The sequence below is a fragment of the Eriocheir sinensis genome, chromosome 61, assembly GCF_024679095.1.
Source record: "Eriocheir sinensis breed Jianghai 21 chromosome 61, ASM2467909v1, whole genome shotgun sequence".
NCBI classification, from domain to species: Eukaryota; Metazoa; Arthropoda; class Malacostraca; order Decapoda; family Varunidae; genus Eriocheir; species Eriocheir sinensis.
Genome location: NC_066569.1, coordinates 8,692,740 through 8,716,589, shown reverse-complemented (window position 1 = coordinate 8,716,589; position 23,850 = coordinate 8,692,740). Strand labels below are relative to the sequence as shown.

The following is a 23,850-nucleotide window of genomic DNA, read 5'->3' as shown; positions in this document are numbered from 1 at the left end:
ACAAGTCCCTCAAACAAACACAGGTAACAACGCAGGTAAGTCAAAACAAAACAAGTCCCTCAAAACAAACACAGGTAGCAACACAGGTAAGTCAAAACAAGCCACAAGTTCCCTCAAAACAAACAGGTAACAACGCAGGTAAGTCAAAACAATACAAGTCCCTCAAAACAAACAGGTAACAACACAGGTCAGTCAAAACAAAACAAGTTCCTCAAAACAAACACAGGTAACAACGCAGGTAAGTCAAAACAAAACAAGTCCCTCAAAACAAACACAGGTAACAACGCAGGTAAGTCAAAACAAGCCAGAAGTTCCCTCACCTGTTCCCTTCGAGTCCTGGGTGTCGCCGATCCACTGGGGCTGCACGAAGACCACAATGTTGATGATCGCGAAGCAGATCGTAAACACTCCCCACAGCACCCCGATCGCCTTCGAGTTCCTGACGTAATTGGTGGTATAGATGTGGCCCTGGTCTGCGTACTCAATGTTCTTCTCGCTCTTCATTTTGGTGGTTTGGGTTGTTGGGGTTGAGGGTGTTGGTGGAGTGTCTCTTGGTTGGCTTGGTTTAGTTCTTGTTGTTTCTGTATTTTGCTTTTGTTTTCGTATTTCTGTTTCTTTGTTCTGGTTGTTGTTCTTGATCTAATTCTTTTTCTTCGTCTTCTTCTTTTTTCGGGTTTTCTGTATTTTGCTTTTGTTTTCGTATTTCTGTTTCTTTGTTCTTGATCTTATTCTTATTCTTCTTCGTGTTCGTCTTTTTTTCCGGGTTTTCTGTTCACTTCCTTCTGTTTTTTTGTTCGTTTTGTTTTTTTGAGGGGATGGAAAAAGAAAGAAAAGGATTAATATCTGTGGTTAGCCAAGTTTTTGTGTGTGTCTGTCCCTGTCTTTCCTTTTTCTATATATGTTTGTTGTGTCGAGGTTTGGTTGTCTATTTTTCTTCTACTCTTATACTCTTTTCAAATAAGGAGGAGGAAGAAGAGAAAGGAGGATAGAAGGCAGATAGATAAGGAAAGAAAGGGTGAGAGAAGAAAGAGAAAGAGGAAGAAAGGCGAGAAAGGAGAGAAGAAAGGAAGGAATCAAACTATTTTTTTATCTTTTCACGAAGCTTTTTGTTTTGTTTTTGTTTTTTACGCATTTAAAGGGACAAATTTATTTATTTTCTTTCTATATTTTCACGCCTCAAACTTTTTCTTTTTTCTTTATTTTCACGCATCAAACTAATTTTTTTCTTATCTACTTTCACGGAGCAATTTTTTTCTTTTCTTTCTTTATTTTCAAGCATCAAACTAATTTATTTTCTTTATCTATTTTCACGCCTCAAACTTTCTTTTCTTTCTTTATTTTCAAGCATCAAACTAATTTATTTTCTTTATTTTCACGCCTCAAACTTTTTCTTTTCTTTATTTATTTTCAAGCATCAAACTAATTTATTTTCTTTCTATATTTTCACGCCTCAAACTTTTTCTTTTCTTTATTTATTTTCAAGCATCAAACTTTTTCTTTTCTTTCTATATTTTCACGCGTCAAACTTTTTCTTTTCTTTATTTATTTTCAAGCATCAAACTATTTATTTTCCTGATTAACTTTCACGGAGCAAACTTTTTCTTTTCTTTCTGTATTTTCACGCATCAAACTTTTTCTTTTCTTGCTTTATTTTCACGCCTCAAACTATTTTTCTTTTCTTTCATTTTCACGCATCAAACTTTTTCTTTCTATATTTTCAAGCATCAAACTTTTTCTTTTCTTTCTCTATTTTCACGCATAAAACTTTTTCTTTTCTTTATTCATTTTCACGCATCACACATTTTTCTTTTCTTTATTTTCACGCATCAAACTTTTTCTTTTCTTTCTGTATTTTCACACATCAAACCATTTTTTTTCTTGATCTACTTTCACGGAGCAAACTTTATCTTTTCACGCATCAAACTACTTTTTTTCCCTTTTATCGATTTTCACGCATCAACTTTCCTTTTTTTTCTTTCTACGGTATATATTTTTTATGGAACAGACTTTCATTTCCCTTTCTCTTAACGCAGCAAACTTTTTTATATTTCATTTTAGTTTTATCCATTTTCACGCATCGCTTTATTTAATCTCTCTCTCTCTCTCTCTCTCTCTCTCTCTCTCTCTCTCTCTCTCTCTCTCTCTCTCTCTCTCTCTCTCTTCATGCAACAAGCCTTTTCAAATTCTCTTTATCTAATTTTTCAAGGCAAACTTTTATTGTTCTCTCTTTTTCATGCAGCAAAAGTCTCATTAGTTTTTTTTTCAATCTATTTTCTCGCACCAAACTACTTTTTCTTTCTCTTTTCATACAGCAAACTTTCCAAACGTGTCTATTTTTATGTCTACAAGGCCTATCAACTTCTGTGCCCAGCTCTTAAACTTTCCTTGCCTCCGAATAAATGGAAATAAATAAAACGTAAATGAATGAATAAATAAAAATAAATAACACGTAAATGAATGAATAAATAAAAATAAATAACACGTAAATGAATGAATGAATAAAAATAAATAACACGTAAATGAATGAATAAATAAATAAATAACACGTAAATGAATGAATAAATAAAAATGAATAACACGTAAATGAATGAATAAATAAAAATAAATAACACGTAAATGAATGAATGAATAAAAATAAATAACACATAAATGAATGAATAAATAAAAATAAATAACACATAAATGAATGAATAAATAAAAATAAATAACACATAAATGAATGAATAAAAATAAATAACACATAAATGAATGAATAAATAAAAATAAATAACACGTAAATGAATGAATAAATAAAAATGAATAACACGTAAATGAATGAATAAATAAAAATAAATAACACGTAAATGAATGAATAAATAAAAATAAATAACACGTAAATGAATGAATAAATAAAAATAAATAACACGTAAATGAATGAATAAATAAATAAATAACACATAAATGAATGAATAAATAAAAATAAATAACACGTAAATGAATGAATAAATAAAAATAAATAACACGTAAATGAATGAATAAATAAAAATAAATAACACGTAAATGAATGAATAAATAAAAATAAATAACACGTAAATGAATTAATAAATAAATAAATAAATAACACGTAAATGAATGAATAAATAAAAATAAATAACACATACATGAATGAATAAATAAAAATAAATAACACGTAAATGAATGAATAAATAAAAATAAATAACACGTAAATGAATGAATGAATAAAAATAAATAACACATAAATGAATGAATAAATAAAAATAAATAACACGTAAATGAATGAATAAATAAAAATAAATAACACATAAATGAATGAATAAATAAAAATAAATAACACATAAATGAATGAATAAATAAAATAAATAACACGTAAATGAATGAATAAATAAAATAAATAACATAAATGAATAAATAAATAAAAAATAACACATAAATGAATGAATAAATAAAAATAAATAACACATAAATGAATGAATAAATAAATAAATAACACGTAAATGAATGAATAAATAAAAATAAATAACACGTAAATGAATGAATAAATAAAAATAAATAACACGTAAATGAATGAATAAATAAAAATAAATAACACGTAAATGAATGAATAAATAAAAATAAATAACACGTAAATGAATGAATAAATAAATAAATAACACATAAATGAATGAATAAATAAAAATAAATAACACGTAAATGAATGAATAAATAAAAATAAATAACACATAAATGAATGAATAAATAAAAATAAATAACACATAAATGAATGAATAAATAAAAATAAATAACACGTAAATGAATGAATAAATAAAAATAAATAACACATAAATGAATGAATAAATAAAAATGAATAACACGTAAATGAATGAATAAATAAAAATAAATAACACGTAAATGAATGAATAAATAAATAAATAACACGTAAATGAATGAATAAATAAAAATAAATAACACATAAATGAATGAATAAATAAATAAATAACACGTAAATGAATGAATAAATAAAAATAAATAACACGTAAATGAATGAATAAATAAAAATAAATAACACGTAAATGAATGAATAAATAAAAATAAATAACACGTAAATGAATGAATAAATAAAAATAAATAACACGTAAATGAATGAATAAATAAAAATAAATAACACGTAAATGAATGAATGAATAAAACTAAATAACACGTAAATGAATGAATGAATAAAACTAAATAACACGTAAATGAATGAATAAATAAAAATAAATAACACGTAAATGAATGAATGAATAAAACTAAATAACACGTAAATGAATGAATAAATAAAAATAAATAACACGTAAATGAATGAATAAATAAAAATAAACAACACGTAAATGAATGAATAAATAAAAATGAATAACACGTAAATGAATGAATAAATAAATAAATAACACATAAATGAATGAATAAATAAAAATAAATAACACATTTTTCGAAGCCTAGCCTAATCAATTCTTTTTCTTTTTTTTATCTGTACTAACTCAAGTCATCTTTCCAACTTTCGTCACGTGCAAATACATACTACTTCCTTGTTTCTTCTTTGTTTTATTGTTTTTCCTTTCTCTTTCTTGAGCATTTTGGGTAAAGAAGAAAAAAAGAAATCCACGTAGTCATTTGCTTTCTCAAAACTATCACACACGTTTTAATTTAATTCGTGTACTTAAATTTTGTCTTGCCTTTCACTGTATTCGAATGACAATACTACTACTACTACTACTACTACTACTACTACTATTACTACTTCTACTACTAATAATAATAAGTGCAAACGTCTTTATTTTCCTGCAATAGCCTACTTTATGCAATGTAAAATGAATGTATTAAAGAAAAAACTACTACTACTACTACTACTACTACTACTTCTACTACGGGCCTCCATCTATTAGAGTTGCGTTGTGAGCGGTATATTCTCTCATATCCTTTCACAAAGCAATTCATTTACTACTTCTACTTCTACTACTACTACTACTATTACTACTACTACTACTACTACTACTAATAATAATAATAATAATAATAATAGTAATACCTACATCCTATCTCATTCACACACAATGGAATGTCAGCAGCTGCAGTCACAGTCCATTTTCTTTGGCACACCGAGAGCTGACATTTAAACGACCCGCTACTCTCTTATTTATAGCCAAGAACCTTTTTTGCGTTAATGGTCTAATTATAGCTAAGACGCCAATCCACTATGATGCATAAACAGATAAGAAGGTGGTGTGTTAGAGCTATGAGAGGTGTATATATTAGTAACTTGAAAATTCTCTCTCTCTCTCTCTCTCTCTCTCTCTCTCTCTCTCTCTCTCTCTCTCTCTCTCTCTCTCTCTCTCTCTCTCTCTCTATCTATCTCTCTTATTTTTGTGTCGATTTCTTTACCAGTATCTCTTCTATCTGTGTTTTCCTTTCACATTCTTTCCTTCATTTCTTATTTAACTTCACTCTCTCTCTTCATCTATCTATCTATCCTTCCCCTCCAGCATCTTTCCTGTGTCTGTTTTCCTTTTACATTCTCTCTCTCTCTCTCTCTCTCTCTCTCTCTCTCTCTCTCTCTCTCTCTCTCTCTCTCTCTCTCTCTCTCTCTCACACACACACACACACACACACACACACATTCCGTTTTCTATTCCTACGCACGACCTCTCTCCTCATGATCCGGGTTAGAGTGTGATTGAGTGTCTCCTGAACGCCAGGCCCGTTACTCTAATCACCCCCCCCCCCAGCACCCCCACTACCAAGGAGACAGGTGACTTAACAGGTAGGTAATCAGGTGAGAAATAACAGCTACACGCAGGTTAGGTAGTGTTTTCAATGTTACAAGCTTCACCAACACAAGCCTAAACCCTCCATGGTACTAATATCTGCAACTTTAATATTTCTTTTGGTTTTTAGTTGTTTATTTTCTACTTTTTTACTGAACAACAAGTGAGTAGGAAAAAATTACATGCAAGTTAGGTGGTGTGCTCGATAATACAAGTTTATTGTCTACACCTACACAAGCTTAACCACCCACGGAACTAATATATGCAACTTCAATGTTTCTTTATGTCTTCGGTTATTCACTTTATTCTCTTTACTAAACAAGTGAGAAACAAACCTTAAGATCTTAGACGAGGGTTGGGTAGTATGCTCAACGTTACAACCTCATTTCCTACACTACAAAAGCTAAACTCTCCTTAGGCCTTTATCTGCTACATCGAGTCTTGTTTCTCTATATATCAATTTCCGTCCTTTTGCTAAACAACACCTATTAAAGCATTGCATAGGAAGATGAGTGAACACGAGGTAAATAAGCGAGATTTTCACATGCATTCAGCCAGAGGTGCCACAAGGGGTCCGTGGTTCAGCGTGTCAGAAGGAAGTCAGGCATACCAGCGCCAACGTACGGTATATGTCAGCAAGTCGAACCTATCACTGGCATGTATATTAGACGTTATCATGAGTTTATAGAAGCGTTGATATGCAAGAACAATTAGTACACGCATGCAATCGTATCAGAACACCTCTCCTCCCGAAATTGACCTCTCTTTCGGCCACTCCTCTGTACTCTTTTAAGGAGCAGTAAGTAGCGGGCTTTTTTTTCATTGTTTTCTTTATTATGCCCTTGAACTGTCTCCTTTGCTGTAAAAATAAATACTCCTCTTTTTTTCCTTGTTACTTAAATCCGGGTAGACTAATCAATATATCATTTTCGCATTTGACGCCTTAGTTTGCTATATATAACTTAACTGACTCATTCTATTTTCCTTTGTTTTGTTTTTTTCATAATATTCAATCAAACACAAGCAACCTTCATCTCCCGTTTATAATGTCTTGTTTTCTATAATTAACTTTCATGCTTGATTCTGTATTTATGCTTTTTTTTTCATGGTACTCAAATCAACACTATCAATCTGTATCCTTCGTGAATATAATGTCTCGTTTTCTATTTTTAACGTCACTGCTTCATTCCCTATTTATTTATTGCTTTATTTTTATTTTTTCACACTCAACTCATTACCAGCATTCGTTGGGTCGTATTATAAGATATTTCGTTGCCCAAGAACACATATTCGACAAGGCTTTCGTGGGAGTTGTGGGCATTTCCAGGAGTAGTTTTATGACCCTGAGTGTGACTCTTCTTCTGTACCGTGAACCTGAAGAAACACTCATTAGAACCCGACTGACCCCCTCTTTAACCTTCAGAAATAGCTGATGTTAAGAGAGAAAATGTTTTAAAAGACCGACCGTTATTTCTTGTATTATGTCTTGTTTTCTTTATTTAACACACAGAGACCTTGGTACTATTATTATTATTTTTTTTAGCCCAGACAAATTTAGTATCTACCCACGCGTCTTTTTTCACTTTCATTCTTTCACTCAATTCAACAAGGATATTCCAGCTTTAGTGTCCATATTTGTTTATACTAGCTTTATTTTTTTCACCCTCAATTCGTCACCAGCATTCATTATCTCTCGTATTATAATGTCTTGTTTTCTATATTTACCTCACAGAGACCTTGGTTAGCACTATTCTTTACCCCAGACCGACTTAGTATCCACCCAAGCGTCTTTTTTCACTTTCATTCTGTCATGCAATTCAACAAGGATACTCCGGCGTTAGTGTACACCTTTGCATACTAAAATTACCGGTTCAACTTTCCCTGGGACTGTTTGTTGCCAAGTGGTCCATTTCACTATTCCAAACATGCTTTCACCTGATCTCTCCCAGTTTACCTAAATAACCAAGACAAGGATACTCCGTTATTAGCATGTCTGTCTGCTTGAATGTTGAATTTACCTATAAAGCCTTTTCTGACACATTGATTAAATAGCTAACTTGACAAATTTGCAATCACTATGCTATTTTTTTCTTGTGCTTCGGTGTTCCTTTTGGCCTTCCTAATCACAAGTAGGATGCTGAAATATTAATGGTCCTGTCTGTCTGTATACTACATTTGTTGGTGTTTAGTGAGTGTTCATTGTTGGTGTTTAGCGAGTGTTCTGATGCTAATTGGTTCATGGATACAGAAAAATCAATATCCGTGAACCAATTAGCATTAGAACACTCACTAAATAGCAACACATTAACCTACAAAATCTTTTCTGGCGCCCTATCCATTCCAAAGTAGATTTATTCGCAATACCAGACGAGCTATTTTCCTTACCAAAGCATTTCGAATAAACTACTTCTTACAGTCGTCTGCTTTGTATACTAAAATTACCTTCACAGCCTTATATGGAATTGTTTTTATGTGTAACCCCGTGGACCAATAGGGACTTTCATAGATTTAAAAGCCACCATTCGCTACACCACGCGTCTTTTGTTCTGCCTTCCCTTTCCCTTTATCCAAATCAAGACATAGATACTGAAATAACGGTTGCCCTCTGTTCGTTTGGATGTTCAACTATAAAGTCCTTTCTGGCACCCCGTGGACCAATAGGGACTTTCATAGATTTTAAAGGCTACCATTCGCTACACGTTTTTTGTTCTGCCTTCTCTTTCCCTTTATCCTAATCAAGACATAGATGCTGAAATAACGGTTGCCTTCTGTTCGTTTGGATGTTCAACTATAAAGTCCTTTCTGGCACCCCGTGGACCAATAGGGACTTTCATAGATTTTAAAGGCTACCATTCGCTACACGTCTTTTGTTCTGCCTTCTCTTTCCCTTCATCCTAATCAAGACAGATACTGAAATAACGGTTGCCTTCTGTTCGTTTTGGATGTTCAACTACAAAGTCCTTTCTGGCACCTGGTTTGTGGCTACTCGTGCCAAATCTCAGCACCCGAGTTTGTTTCCGCCTTTTCTTTCCCGTTACCCTACTCAACGCAAGGGCAAAGATATTGAAATGTTAGTTGTCAGATGTTCCTTTGTACACTAAATTGATATCCTCTTCTGACCCTTCATCCCTATAGCTACTCGTGCCAAATCTCAGTACCCGAGTTTGTTTCCGCCTTTCCTTTCCCGTTACCCTATTCAATGCAAGGGCAAGGATATGGAAATGTTAGTTGTCAGATGTTCCTTTGTACACTAAATTGATTTCCTCTCCTGACCCTTCATCCCTATAGCTACTCGTGCCAAATCTCAGCACCCGAGTTTGTTTCCGCCTCTTCTTTCCCGTTACCCTACTCAACGCAAGGGCAAGGATATGGAAATGTTAGTTGTCAGATGTTCCTTTGTATACTAAATTGATATCTTTTCTGACCCTTCATCCCTACAGCTACTCGTGCCAAATCTCAGTACCCGAGTTTGTTTCCGCCTTTCCTTTCCCGTTACCCTACTCAACGCAAGGGCAAGGATATGGAAATGTTAGTTGTCAGGTGTTCCTTTGTATACTAAATTGATATCTTTTCTGACCCTTCATCCCTTGCTACTCAAGTCAAATCACGGAATATGTTTTTCTTTCTGTCTTTTCCCGTGTCCCAATCAACACAGAGTCAAGGATGCTGATATGTGGGTTTCAGTCTGTCCGTTTGTACACTAAGATATCTAGCAAGCTCTTTCTGGCAACCCACCATCCTTAGCTACTCAAATTGATGTTTTTGTTTTGTCTTTTCCCGTTACACTTCCAATACCAAATAAGGATACTGTAGCATTAGTGTCCCTATGACTGTTTGTCTGTCAGGTCTATATGTACACAGCTTTATCTCACATTTGGTTTATGGCTACGGTGGATGGACTAACTTTTTTTTCCCAGTATATAAGGCAGTTCAAGGGTATCGCAAACAAACAAACAAAAAAGAAAACACTGCTCCCAAAATGACTATAATATTCAAAACACACACTTTTTCTTCCTTTTCCTTATCAATATATGTCGATAAATATGTGTATTCGTCTATTCTCTATACTAAATACCTATGCCTACACACACATATAGCTTTTGCATATTACATCTCTATACTTGATCCAAATATCTATATGCTGCACGTTTTTGTTGTCTTTTTTATGTTTTGTTATCAGAACGTGAGCTAATACCTGGATTTGTCTGTTCTATACATAAACTATATGTTCACACTTATTGAGAGCCCTGTTTATATATATACTCAAGTCAAATCGTTATGGCACGGCATGTTTTTGTTCTCCCTTTTTCTCTCCAACACACGTAACCTTTCCATTCCAGTCACGCTACCTAGTCTTATGAGGAACTTATAATTTGTGTGTTCCACGATTTTCTCTTCTACCGATAGCCTATAAACCTTCTCTGACCTATTCTGTTTTTCCCTTTTCCTCTTACACTACCTTATCATATCTTCTACAAATAACATAACAACCTTCTCTGACCTATTTTTCCTCTGCCTTTTCCTCTTGCATTATCTTATCATGTCTTCTACAAATAACATAACAACCTTTTGACCTATTTTTCCTCTGCCTTTTCCTCTTGCATTATCTTATCATGTCTTCTACAAATAACATAACAACCTTCTCTGACCTATTTTTCCTCTGCCTTTTCCTCTTGCATTATCTTATCATGTCTTCTACAAATAACATAACAACCTTCTCTGACCTATTTTTCCTCTGCCTTTTCCTCTTGCATTATCTTATCATGTCTTCTACAAATAACATAACAACCTTCTCTGACCTATTTTTCCTCTGCCTTTTCCTCTTGCATTATCTTATCATGTCTTCTACAAATAACATAACAACCTTCTCTGACCTATTTTTCCCTGCCTTTTCCTCTCACACTACCTTATATCTTCTACAAATAACATAACAACCTTCTCTGATCTATCCTACATGTTTTTCGACTACATGTTTCCCGTTACACTGCCTACGCATGACGAAATTGTAACTCATATAGGCCTATCCCAGGATTTTCTCTTCTACCAATAGCATGACAACCTTCTCTGACCAATTAATTCTAGCTTTTCCCGTTACACCTCCTAAGCATAAGATAAAACTTCAATTCACGTGTCCCTGGATTTTCTCTTCTTCCGATAGCCTAACAACCTTCTCTGACCTACTTATTATCGCTTTTCCCGTTACACTTCCTAAGCATAACTTCAATTCGTGTCCCTCAATTTTCTCCTCTACCGATAGCCTAACAATCTTCTCTGCCCACCCTACATTCTTTCATTCTACCTTCCCCGTTACACTTCCTAAGCACAAGAGGAAACTATAATTCATGTGTCCCTGAATTTTCTCGTCTATTAGCAAAGCAGCCTACTCTATTATATACTTCAATACATGTTTTTTGTACATGTTTCTAGTTTCTCTACATGTTTTCTTCTATATATTTCCCGTTATAGCCTACTACCTAAGATTAAGAGGAACTTGTAAATTGTGTATCCCTGAATTTTCTCTTCTACCAATAGCCTAACAACCTTCTCTAATCTACTCTACACGTTTCCCTTCTGCAATTTCTCGTTACACTACCTAATCTTAACTGCAATTCATATGCCCTTCGAATTTCTCATCTACCAATATACCAATATACTCATGTTTAGGAACTTGTAAATTGTGTGTCCCTGAATTTTATCTTCTACCAATAGCCTAACAACCTTCTCTGACCTACTCTACATATTTTCTTTCTGCAATTTCCCGTTACACTACCAAATTGTAACTGCAGTTCATATGCCCTTCGAATTTCTCATCTACTAATAGCATAACAAGGCTCTCTATTTATTTTCTTTGCCCTTTTCCCGTTACACTTCCTAAGCATAAAAGGAAGCTATAATTCATGTGTCCCTGGATTTCCTCGTCTATAATTAGCAAAACAGCCTCCTCTGACCTTGTTACGAGCTCAAGAAGTTCACTAATGACACACACACACACACACACACACACACACATTTTCGTTTCCCCGTGACTAATTGACATAATTGTACAGTCAGAGGTAAGGTATTGCTAGTATTGTTGTTGTTGTCAATGTTTTCCTTTCTTCCCTTCTGTACGTTAGCTTGTATTTAAGTCTCTACACAACCATAAACTTCAAAAGACAGATGGATATTCATTCCTCTCCCTTTCTAATGTTCTTTGTGACCTAAATATTGAACAAAACACATCACAAGCAAAGACATTTCCCCATTTTTTCACTTCTATTTGTTACCTTCCAGTATAGTCTACCTACACAAACATACAACTTCAATAAGAAAACGAAATGTAGTTATTCAGCTCTCTACTTCTTTCTTTTTGCTAGAATGATATTAAACTAAACCTCAACCGTCACAATTTACGGCATTTTTCGACTTGTTTGCTTCTCTTCGTTATTTTCAGGGTCACACAACCGTACAAAACTTCAAGAGAAATTGCTATTCCTTCTCCTTCTAGTGTCACAATTTAAGGCTTTCTTTTTTCTTCTTATTTCCGTATTTTCTTCCCTTCTTTTCGTTGCCTTGTCTTCCAGTGACTACACAACCATAGACTTCAAAAGTTTCGTTTCGTTTTTACAACCACACAACCAAAAGAAACGTAGATATACATTCCTTTCCTTTTTCTAAATTAATCAAGACAGTCACAGGTAAGGTATTTCTCTTACTCGACTCGTTTTTTACAACCACACAACCAAAAGAAACGTAGATATGCATTCATTTCCTTTTCTAATTTAATCTAGTCACAGGTAAGGCATTTATCTACCTCAACTCGTTTTTTACAACCACACAACCAAAGGAAAGGTAGATATTCATTCATTTCCTTTTCTAATTTAATCTAGTCACAGGTAAGGCATTTATCTACCTCAACTCGTTTTTTACAACCACACAACCAAAAGAAAGGTAGATATTCATTCCTTTGCTTTTCTAAATTAATCTAAACAGTTACAGGTAAGGTATTTCTCTTCCTCGACTCGTTTTTTTACAACCACACAACCACAAGAAAGGTAGATAGTTACTCCTCCTTTTTCAATCATATTTCTGACCACAATAACAAACTATGCTATCACGAGTAAGGTATTTCTCTACTTGTTCACCTTCTTCACTTATTTTTGTTATCTTCAAGAAGTTACACAACCATAAACTTCAAAAGAAAGGTAGATAATTCATTCATCTTTTTTTCTAATTCAATTTTTGGCCAGAATAAAAAAGTATGCTGTCACGATTTAAGCATTTCTCTACTTGTTCACCTTCACTTATTTTTGTTATCTTCAAGAAGTTACACAACCATAAACTTCAAAAGAAAGGTAGATAATTCATTCATCTCTTTTTCTAATTCAATTTTTGGCCAGAATAAGAAAGTATGCTGTCACGATTTAAGCATTTCTCTACTTGTTCACCTTCACTTTTTTTGTAATCTTCAAGAAGTTACACAACCATAAACTTCAAAAGAAAGGTAGATATTTCATTCCTATCCTTTCCCATCATAGTTTTTGGACAGAATAACAAAGTATGCTCTCACGAGTATGGCATATCTTTCCTTGTTCACCTTCTTTTCACTTCTGTTTTGTTATCTTCAAGAAGTTTCACAACCATAAACTTCAAAAGAAAGGTAGATATTTCATTCCTATCCTTTCCCATCATAGTTTTTGGCCAGAATAACAAACTTTGCAGTCACGAGTTAGGTATTTCTCTTCCATAACTCATTTTTTTTCCTTGTAGCGGGAGTGGGAGCTGCGGGAGTGGCTGGCTGTCCTTGAGGTAATATCATAAAGGGTATTATCTTGCTCCGCCCCCACACCTGCACCGTTACCTGTCCTGATCTCACACTCTCCCTCTCCCTCTCCACCTGTCCAATCAGCTCCCCAGGGGTTTTGAGGCCCCAGGGACGAGGTACAGAGGGGAGTCACTCATCCCACGTTCCAGGGGAGAAATTTTGACCTTCCAGGGGATTGCAAAGGTTTGGAAGGACACGAAAGATTCTGAGCTCCTTCCAGACAACTTCCTTTTTCTTCGTTCACTTCGTTTCTCCTTTTGGGGTTTTTTGACGCTTCGCAGGGCACACTTACACGCTTCACACTCGCTCTCGTTCACTCCATCGTCGTAGTTTCCCTGAGTGAGTGTTCGGAGAGGCTGAGTGAAGGAGAATGAGGAAAAAAAGGGAGAGACTTCAACGCCACTCCTTCACCCGCCGCTGTCTCCTTGCTGACTGGCTGGTAGCGGGAGGTGGTTGCCAACTTGTCACGCTCATTTCCACTGATATGTACCAAACTAAACCTCAGAAACGCCCTAAAACTTCACTCTAGTAACATGCATAACGAGAATTAACCTGAAAAACGTGTCAAATTTCCTATATACCTGTTTTTCGTTTTTTCTTGAAGACTTGCATCTGTATTCCAAGCTCCCTTATCAGATTTCTATCATTTAATCTCCGCAAAGTCATGTATTTTAACATAGCTCTGGAGTATTCATGCAAAGAGGTGTACAACGATGAATAGATACAACACAATACAATATCAGCGGCATACTTTAGCCCAATGTAAACAAAATACTTTAGTACCAAAAACGGCAACACAAGAATCTGGTAGCGGAGGGCAGAGTCTCTGGCTAGTCTTTTTATGTACCTATTTAACCTCATTTAACAGACAAACCACGGAATGAAAGTGAGAAACATTGATGGCCATGACTGAATAAAGGCAGGGTGCTTCTCTGTAGTATGGTATTAGCGGTTGAAATGCTGTTTTCGTCAAGATAATGAAGGGAACAGCTCTTTTTCCTTCGGCATTCCAGAGCGCTCAGTGGGTCAGCCTCTGTCCAACGCACGGCTGCCAACCTTCACGTCATGTTTACCGTCCAAAACCTCAGTTTATAAGACATTCATTTACTACCCGCAGATCAAATTTACCTAGCAAGCCTCAGATAAGGGACTGCAGTTTGATATCTTAGCGTATAAGGTGTTTCAAAGGCAAGATTTAATTTTTCAAAGTCTGCGTGAATTGCCATCCCTGAAAGAGAGAGGGAGGGAGAGATGACCTGTGGAAACTAGGCTGTCCCATTGATGTTTCAGTCCTGCGGGGAAACAGGATGCGTGGCACAGTAATTCATAGTGTGCCAAGCTTCTTGTTGTTCAATTGGGTCACCGTGAGACGGAGATGAGCACTGGGGCCGCGCGCAGCTATACCGTGGTACGCGTATGCCTTTGACTTCATCCTCTACCTTACTATGAATTAACGAACTCAATTATATTCTTCAGTAAGTTTATTTTGTTTCATATTATATCAGTGGGATTTGTGAAGGTCTGTTCCAAAAGTTGTTTCAATGGTGTCTGGCAGTAGACAGGGTGAAGGAACAGACTGAAGGAATGGAAAGAAGAAACAGTAAATAATAAAAAACAAAGTGGATGAAAGAATTAATGGATGATTGAATGAATGAATAAATGAGGATGAGATAAAATGAAAGAAATAACAAAATAAAAAAATAAAAAGTAATTAGTAAGAAAGGGGAAAGGTAAAAATAAAGGAAGAGCCGCCAGACTAGCGGCGCCCCCACGCGAGGCCCGCGGGAGTCCCAGTGGTCCTTAGCACACGGCGGCTTTCATTGTTATTAATAATAATTAACGTAACCGAGTCGTTACAATTGCTGCCCCACGCGACATGCCCTGGAGTGTCTGGGGGGAGCAGCGTCCCCGGGGTATCGCCCGCCTCACCCACGAGGAGCACTGGCGGCGGTACGCGTGCCTGCACACCCTGTGGGGGGTGAGCCCCGAGGCCTGCCCCGGCCTGGAGGAGGACTGTGCCCGCACCGGCATGTACCCGGCGCTGCTCACTGACATGTACAGCAGGGGACTATTGCCACCCCGCGCCCCCACGCCCTCCCCCAGCCCCAGGGACACGATTAATAGGACTCCCAGCCCATGGGACATATTCAACAAGACCCCCAGCCCTAGGAACATACCCAACAGGACTCCCAGCCCTAGGAACATACCCAACAGGACTCCCAGCCCTAGGAACATACCCAACAAGACCCCCAGCCCGAAGAACATATCCAACGTGACCCCCGGCCCCAGGGACACACCTGGGAACACCCCCAGCCCAACAGATGCCTGGAACGGTGGGCGGGGCGCCACAGCGGGGGCACCACAGCCTCACCCCCAGGGGCGGAGGGGCCGCGTGCTGGCCGTCATGGGCGCCGCGGTGCTGCTGGGCCTGCTGCTGCTGTATATCCTGGCCGAACACTCGCAGTCCCCCGCTGGGTGGTGGGAATGGCACCTCATGCAGGGCCTCGGCGCCACGTGACAAAATACTCGGCACTGCTCCAAAGCGACTCACGATCGTGTTTCCCGTCGCCAGTGTTGCCCGGACTAACTGTTCATTATTGATATTTCATACCTTCCTCGACACTCAACTGTTATTCTGACTAAAGAAACTACCTGTTCATCAATGTTATCTCCTCCTATAGCTTCCCTACTAAAGGGCTGCTGCTGGTTAATTCCCCCGCCACAACGTTGTTCCCCGCCACCCGGTTTTATTGCTCAAGGCTGAGTTGCTGTTCATGACTTATTTCCTCTCAGAGTTTTCCCACGACACAGCTGATTATCGCCGCATGTCTCCCTAACCGGCCTCTTGCAGACTCCTTACGTTCTTAACTTGCTGCTCATTATTTGTCAGCCTGCATCCCCTAACTGTTTCCACCTACCTACACTATAAAAGATTTTTCTGTCAGTTCTTGATCACAAACACGGCAAGATTTCTGTCCGTTCTTGATTACAAACACGGCAAGATTTCTGTCCGTTCTTGATTACAAACACGGCAAGATTTCTGTCCGTTCTTGATTACAAACACGGCAAGATTTCTGTCCGTTCTTGATTACAAACACAAGATTTCTGTCAGTTCTTGATTACAAACACGGCAAGATTTCTGTCCGTTCTTGATTACAAACACGGCAAGATTTCTGTCAGTTCTTGATCACAAACACAACAAGATTTCTGTCCGTTCTTGATTACAAACACAACAAGATTTCTGTCCGTTCTTGATCACAAACACAACAAGATTTCTGTCCGTTCTTGATCACAAACACAACAAGATTTCTGTCCGTTCTTGATTACAAACACGGCAAGATTTCTGTCCGTTCTTGATTACAAACACGGCAAGATTTCTGTCCGTTCTTGATCATAAACACAGCGAGATTACAGACCCACTCCATTTTTTTTTTCCAGGCCAACAAAACAAAGCAGTAACTGACCACACGTGACTCAGCCGTTGAAGGAACCACAGCCACTTCCTTGTTTTTTTTTTTTTTTTTTTCTCCCACTGGAACTTGCATCGTGCTCGGGAAACCGCGGCATTGCATTACACGCGACCCGCCGAGCAACTCACCAGTCATCGCTGCTACATGGCGAATTACCACGTATAACCGCCCGCCTTGTCACGATTGTCTTGTTCGAGATATTCATTTAGGTCTGTGTTTTATTGTTCATTTCCACACACACAGTTTTTTTTTTTAGACTCGATAATAAAAGCTTTTCGTCTCAACAACTTTCTACATTGACTGCTTACTACTACTACTACTACTACTATTACTACTTTCACTCTCTTTTATTATCACTACTATTACTACAATGGCAACACTACCCATACTACTACTACTACTAATAATAATAATAATAATAATAATAATAATAATGATAATATGGAAGAAAACTAAGATTGCCTGCTTTTAAATTTTCCAACAATAAGTAAAAAGAATAAACAAAATAATAATAATAATAATAATAATAATAATAATAATAATAATAATAATAATAATAATAATAATAATAATATGGAAGAGGTATAAGTTAGTTTTCTTGTAACTATACCAACAATAAATAAGATAAATAAATAAAGTTTGTCACAATATTATGCCCATGAAATACCCCACCACGCCAAGGCTCACAAAACACCTAGGAGGACTCATTTATCGTTTATTTCATACTATTTACAGATGAAATGTACACTGGAATGAAAAGGCACAACACTGGTGAATATGACTCAACCCCACGACTCATGACAGCGACAACCCCCCAGCACACACACACACACACACACACACACACACACCATCATAACTGTGTCTTCACCCTCACAAGTCTATATCATCACTTTCACTATCCTTCACACAATCAGATCTTTCCCATCTTCCTTGTCATCTACCTCTCCTTCACTTTCTCTCCCCTATTTTCTTGTTTTTTTGTTTTTTTCTCCTCTCTCTCCCATTTCCTTTCTATTTTCCATCTGTCTCCTCTTCATTTAAACCTTCCCTCTTGTTTCCCTCTCTCTCCTTCACTTTTTCTCCCTTATTTTCCTGTTATTTTTTCTCCTCTCTCGTTTCCTTTCTATTTTCCATCTGTCTCCTCTTCACTTAAACCTTCCCTCTTGTTTCCCTCTCTCTCCCTTATTTTCCTGTTTTTTCTCCTCTCTCCCGTTTCCTTTCTACTTCCCATCTGTCTCCTCTTCACTTAAACCTTCCCTCTTGTTTCCCTTTCTCTCTCCTTTCCCTTCATCATCTCCCTTACTCTTCTTTTTTCCTTGTATCTGTTCCCCTACCCTTGCTTGGTCCCCTTCCACTCCCTTCCACCCTTGCTAGTCACTGTACACTAAACTAACCCAAAAAGCCCAGCCCCTTCTTCCATAACTACAGGAGCTGATTGGTTGTCTGAAAGGAGCTTGTAGAGGAGTTCGTGGAAAGAGGGAGAGAGGGGGCACGGCTGCTGGACAAATTTAGTGTGCAGTGACTATGAATATTAATACCTTTCTTTGATTTCTTTTACTATAATATTATCTTTCTCCAATTAATTCCCCCACCCCCATCCCCCCACCCCAGTCTCACATACACACATAAAATCACCCAAAACACACACATAATCAATCATCTATCAAAAAACATATCCACGTCAACATACTGCAGGGTTTTTGTTTATCACCAGAATGATCATTATATATAAAAAATCACAAACAGCTTAGCCATTAAGTAGTACAGTATCACCTCCACCTGACGATCAGTTTAACTAAGTTATTGTGGATTGAAGTGTGGACTCTTCAAAGCTGCTTCCGTGTAGAGGGCAGCACTGGCCCTTGTGTCTGGAAAAGCGACTTATGCCTGACATTATGAAATTCGTATTAGTCTTCCTTAACCCACTGACTAGGGATTTCCTACAAGAAGACATCACCAAGCTACAGGAATGAAACAAAGAGTGGCTGCTACAATTCAATGAAGAAAAATGTAAAGTCATGCACCTTGGGAGGGGAAATTTGGCCTGTCGCTGCTGCCAGGCTAAGAAAACAAACTAGTGGATTAACTGTTGATAAATACTGATACCACGTTTAAAAAAAATCAGGCATTAGTATTCTTGGACATTTTTGGTTTTCACAACACCTATTTTCTAAGGCCACAAAGGAGGTGAGTTGGGTTTCCATGAGTTGTTTTTCACATTCACAGTATAGAAGCCTTCTCAAACTATCACTAGGCTCATAAAACTACCCATGGAAGGACCCACAACCTCTATGAAAGCCTTGTCAAATGTGGGTGTGTAAGCTCGGAAATGTTTGAATAAGGGCCAATAATTAACTCCAGACCAAAGAAACGAAGAGACCAGTGCTGCCATCTATACGGTAACATCTCGGAACGTCCCACATTGCTCACACGGTGTTTGGAAAAAGTAACACACACACGCACACTAAAAAATCGTATCAAATGGTAACAAGCCTTCACCATGTCTTAATTCTATCACACACCCACACACCAAAGCCGGAAAGAGTTAGTTTTCACACACGCACGCACACACACACATACATACATACATCCCACCTCCCTACAGATACACATTAATTCTCATCCACAATATCATCCATACTTATCTAACATGACAGCCTGTGAAATATTATGTTATCTTTATACTGCGACTTGCTTACTCATATTTTCTTGAAGTGGTGCAGCCTAAGAGGGAATTACATACTCCAAGCACTTCATCCTTACATACCTTAATCTCTCTCTCTCTCTCTCTCTCTCTCTCTCTCTCTCTCTCTCTCTCTCTCTCTCTCTGCCACCCTTGGTCACTCCTTTCTATCTCTTTCTTTATCATTTACTCATATATTGTGCGTTTCTCTCTCTTTTTCTCTCTCACACACACACACACACACTCTCTCACACATACACACTCCCTCCCTCTCTCTCTCTCTCTCTCTCTGCCACCCTTGGTCACTCCTTTCAACCTCTTTCTTTATCATTTACTCATATATTGTGCGTCTCTCTCTCTCTTTTTCTCTCTCACACACACACACACACAAACTCTCTCTCTCACACATACACACTCCCTCTCCCTCTCCCTCTCTCTCTCTCTCTCGGACACTCTCAACACTGTGTAAACTATCGTAATGTCAACACTGAAAACGGACCTTGGGCAGCAAGTACATAGTTTCAGCGTGATCAACAGTTTGTACGGACGAAGGGACACAAGCGGAGGAGTCAGTGGCGCGAGGATATGAGGACAAAGCGCTCCGTCAAATCAGTCAGCGGTCGGTCGGTCGGGTCGCAAGCTCACCTCTACGACAAGGAAGCGTCAACAATAAATTAGTCGGTTAAATATTTCTTACACCAACTTTTGAAGCACATTTCCCTTAGTTTAGTTTTTTCTTTTTCCCCGACCCCCCAGAATTATTTACAGGCTTCATTGGAGGAGGAGGAGGAGGAAAGTTGAAAGTTTCGTTTAGTTGGGGCAAAACATCTGTGGTCATATGCCGGAGAGAGACAGAAGGGGAAGGAATTATAGAAGGGAACATGGCGCTGCAACTGCACTGGTTATGTGGCACCGTGGAAGAGGAGGAAGGAAAGGACGAGATGGTGAATTTGGTGGAGAAAGACCTCTATAGTAATGCATTCTGGCTGGGTAATCGGTTCTTCCAGCCTGTGTTAGTGGTTAGGGTACGGCAGCCAATATGTATGCACCACTTCACTTCGTACTCATGTCAAGAATAAAACCATGTATACCCCTTAATCCGACTGGGGCATAAAAACGAACTTACTGTCAAAATAAAGACTGGTAGATATTACTTACTTTAGCGATAGTTAATTTTCACTGCGTACTCATGTTAAGAATAAAACCATGTATATATCCCTTAACTGGACTGGGGGATAAAAACGAACTTACTGTCAAAATAAAGACTGGTAGATATTACTTACTTTAGCGATAGTTAATTTTCACTTCATCCTCATGTTAAGAATAAAACCATGTATATATATCCCTTAACTGGACTGGGGGATAAAAACGAACTTCCTGTCAAAATAAAGACTGGTATACTTACTTTGGCAATAGTTAATTTTTCACACCTCAGCTCAATTTCTTTTAAGGGTACAGTGCTATAGTCCGTTTCAGCGACTCAAAAACAATGCTTATCCTACCCCCTCGCCCTACGTTCCCTTACCTCCGAGGCTACAACTGGCTTATCCTGACGTGAGTTTTGTCATTAATTCTTCGGTAATTATCAATAAATCATAACAAGCTGATAAAGAATGTGCGTTTGATTATTATTTATCCCCCTTGAGTGAACATACATCAGGTGGACATGACATAACACAGTCTGGATTAGAGGAAGGACGTGGCTGAAGCTGCTGCCATCTAGTGAGAATTTTGTCAGTCGCTGGAACGTACTAGAGCAATTTTTCTATTCTTATTTATTTTTTACGATGAGTACTAGGAAGGGTGCGTGCAAACTGGCCATCGCCCTATGTCAGTGCTCTGTGTAAGTGTTGATACAAGGCCGGGTAGTGAAAAGTGTGCATCATCATCCCAAAACACACGAAAACATCACTTTGGGGTCATTCGTTTTTCTCTCTTATTATCATTTGTGCGAACTGAATCATAACACACCACAGACAGTTAGTTTCACTCTTAACAAACACACCATGACCCTGAAACTGCTATTATTATTACTGTTACATTTACTCAGACAATCATTCTTTTAAATTATCTTTTACGATGAGTACTAGGAAGGGTGCGTGCGAACTGGCCGTCACCCTACGTCAATGCTCTGTGTAAGTGTTGATACAAGGCCGGGTAGTGAAAGTGTGCATCGTCATCCCAAAACACACGAAAACGTCACTTTGGGGTCATTCGTTTTTCTCTCTTATTATCATTTGTGCGAACTGAATCATAACACACCACAGTTAGTTTCACTCTTAACAAACACATTATGACCCTGAAACTGCTATTATTATTACTGTTACATTTACTCAGACAATCGTTTTTTTAAATTATCTTTTACGATGAGTACTAGGAAGGGTGCGTGCGAACTGGCCATCACCCTACGTCAATGCTCTGTGTAAGTGTTGATACAAGGCCGGGTAGTGAAAGTGTGCATCGTCATCCCAAACACACGAAAACGTAACTCAGGGGTAATTTTTTTTTCCTCCCTTACTTTCACTCATGCGCACAGAATCATCCCTTTCCTCTTATTCTATCCTCCTCTACCCTTCTGCTTTCCTCTCTTTTCTTTTCCCTTTCCTCCTTTCGACTTACTTCCACTCTTAACAAACACACCATGACCCCGAAACTGCCATTAGTATTACTGTTACCATTTACTCGGATAATCGTTCTTTTAAATTAATAGTTGCTTTCCCCACTGGTAGATATTTTCAATCATCATAAAAAAAATAAGAAACTAAAATATTATGAGCCCGAAACTGCCCTTACGATGCTTATATTTACTTAAGACAACTGTTCCTTCAAATTAATGCGTAGTTTTCATCACCTGTCAATCACCTTCCTTCACCTCAGGCAGTAATTTTCGATAGTCTTAAATAAATAGACCCAAAAACTGCCCATATTATCATTATTACATTTGGTTAAGACGTTCGCTCCTTTAAATTAATGTGTAGTTCCTTTCACAACAATTCAATCATATTTCCTCACCATGGGCAGTAATTTCCACTAGCTTAAAAATATAATAACTCCAAAACTGCCCTTATTATTATTATTATTATTACATTAACTCAAGACACTCGCTCCTTTGAATTAATATGTGTAGTTCCTTTCACTACAATTCAAACATCCTTTTCCACCATGGACAGTTATTTCCACTAGCTTAAAAATATAATAACCCCAAAACTGCCCTTATTATTATTATTATTATTATTACATTAACTCAAGACATTCACTCCTTTGAATTAATATGTGTACTTTCTTTCACTACAATTCAATCATATTTCCTCACCACGGGCAGTAATTTATACTCGCTTAAAAAAATAATAACTCCAAAACTGCCCTTATTATTATTATTATTATTACATTAACTCAAGACACTCGCTCCTTTGAATTAATATGTGGAGTTCCTTTCACTACAATTCAATCATATTTCCTCACCAAGGGCAGTAATTTCCACTAGCTTAAAAAAATAATAACTCCAAAACTGCCCTTATTATTATTATTATTATTATTATTATTACATTAACTCAAGACACTCACTCCTTTGAATTAATATGTGTACTTTCTTTCACTACAATTCAATCATCCTTTTCCACCACGGGCAGTAATTTTCACTCGCTTAAAAAAATAATAACTCCAAAACTGCCCTTATTATTATTATTATTATTACATTAACTCAAGACACTCGCTCCTTTAAATTAATATGTGGAGTTCTTTTCACCATTTGTCAATCATATTTTCTCACCAAGGACAGTTACTTTCACCCTTCTTAAAAATAATAACTCCAAAACTGCCCTTATTATTATTATTATTATTATTATTATTACATTAACTCAAGACACTCACTCCTTTGAATTAATATGTGTACTTTCTTTCACTACAATTCAATCATATTTCCTCACCACGGGCAGTAATTTCCACTAGCTTAAAAAAATTAAAAAATTACCTCAAAACTGCCCTTATTATTATTATTATTATTATTATTATTATTATTATTATTATTATTACATTAACTCAAGATGCTCACTCCTTTGAATTAATATGTGTACTTTCTTTCACTACAATTCAATCATCCTTTTCCACCACTGG

General features: G+C 36.9%; 1 protein-coding gene and 1 long non-coding RNA gene across 3 annotated transcripts in view; both read right to left on the bottom strand.

Annotated features, from left to right (window-relative positions):
- Positions 1 to 14,009, bottom strand: part of LOC126986353 (LHFPL tetraspan subfamily member 3 protein-like) — a 31,217-nt gene extending 17,208 nt beyond the window's left edge. The window contains exons 1-2 of one of the 2 annotated variants that reach the window (XM_050842406.1): positions 13,874 to 14,009; positions 321 to 782 (exon numbers count right to left, since the gene is read on the bottom strand). In XM_050842406.1, coding sequence (XP_050698363.1) covers positions 321 to 504 — 184 coding nt within the window. In that variant the 5' untranslated portion in view covers positions 505 to 782; positions 13,874 to 14,009. Of the gene's footprint in view, positions 1 to 320; positions 783 to 13,617; positions 13,774 to 13,873 lie in introns of those variants that run through there. The other variant, XM_050842407.1, reaches the window with a different exon arrangement.
- Positions 14,010 to 17,749: 3,740 nt separating this feature from the next.
- On the bottom strand, positions 17,750 to 23,476 carry LOC126986350 (uncharacterized). The gene is made up of 2 exons (XR_007739616.1): positions 20,054 to 23,476; positions 17,750 to 19,908 (listed from the first exon to the last, which is right to left on the bottom strand). It is a non-coding gene; the product is annotated as an uncharacterized LOC126986350 (long non-coding RNA).
- Between the last annotated feature and the right edge of the window lie 374 nt (positions 23,477 to 23,850).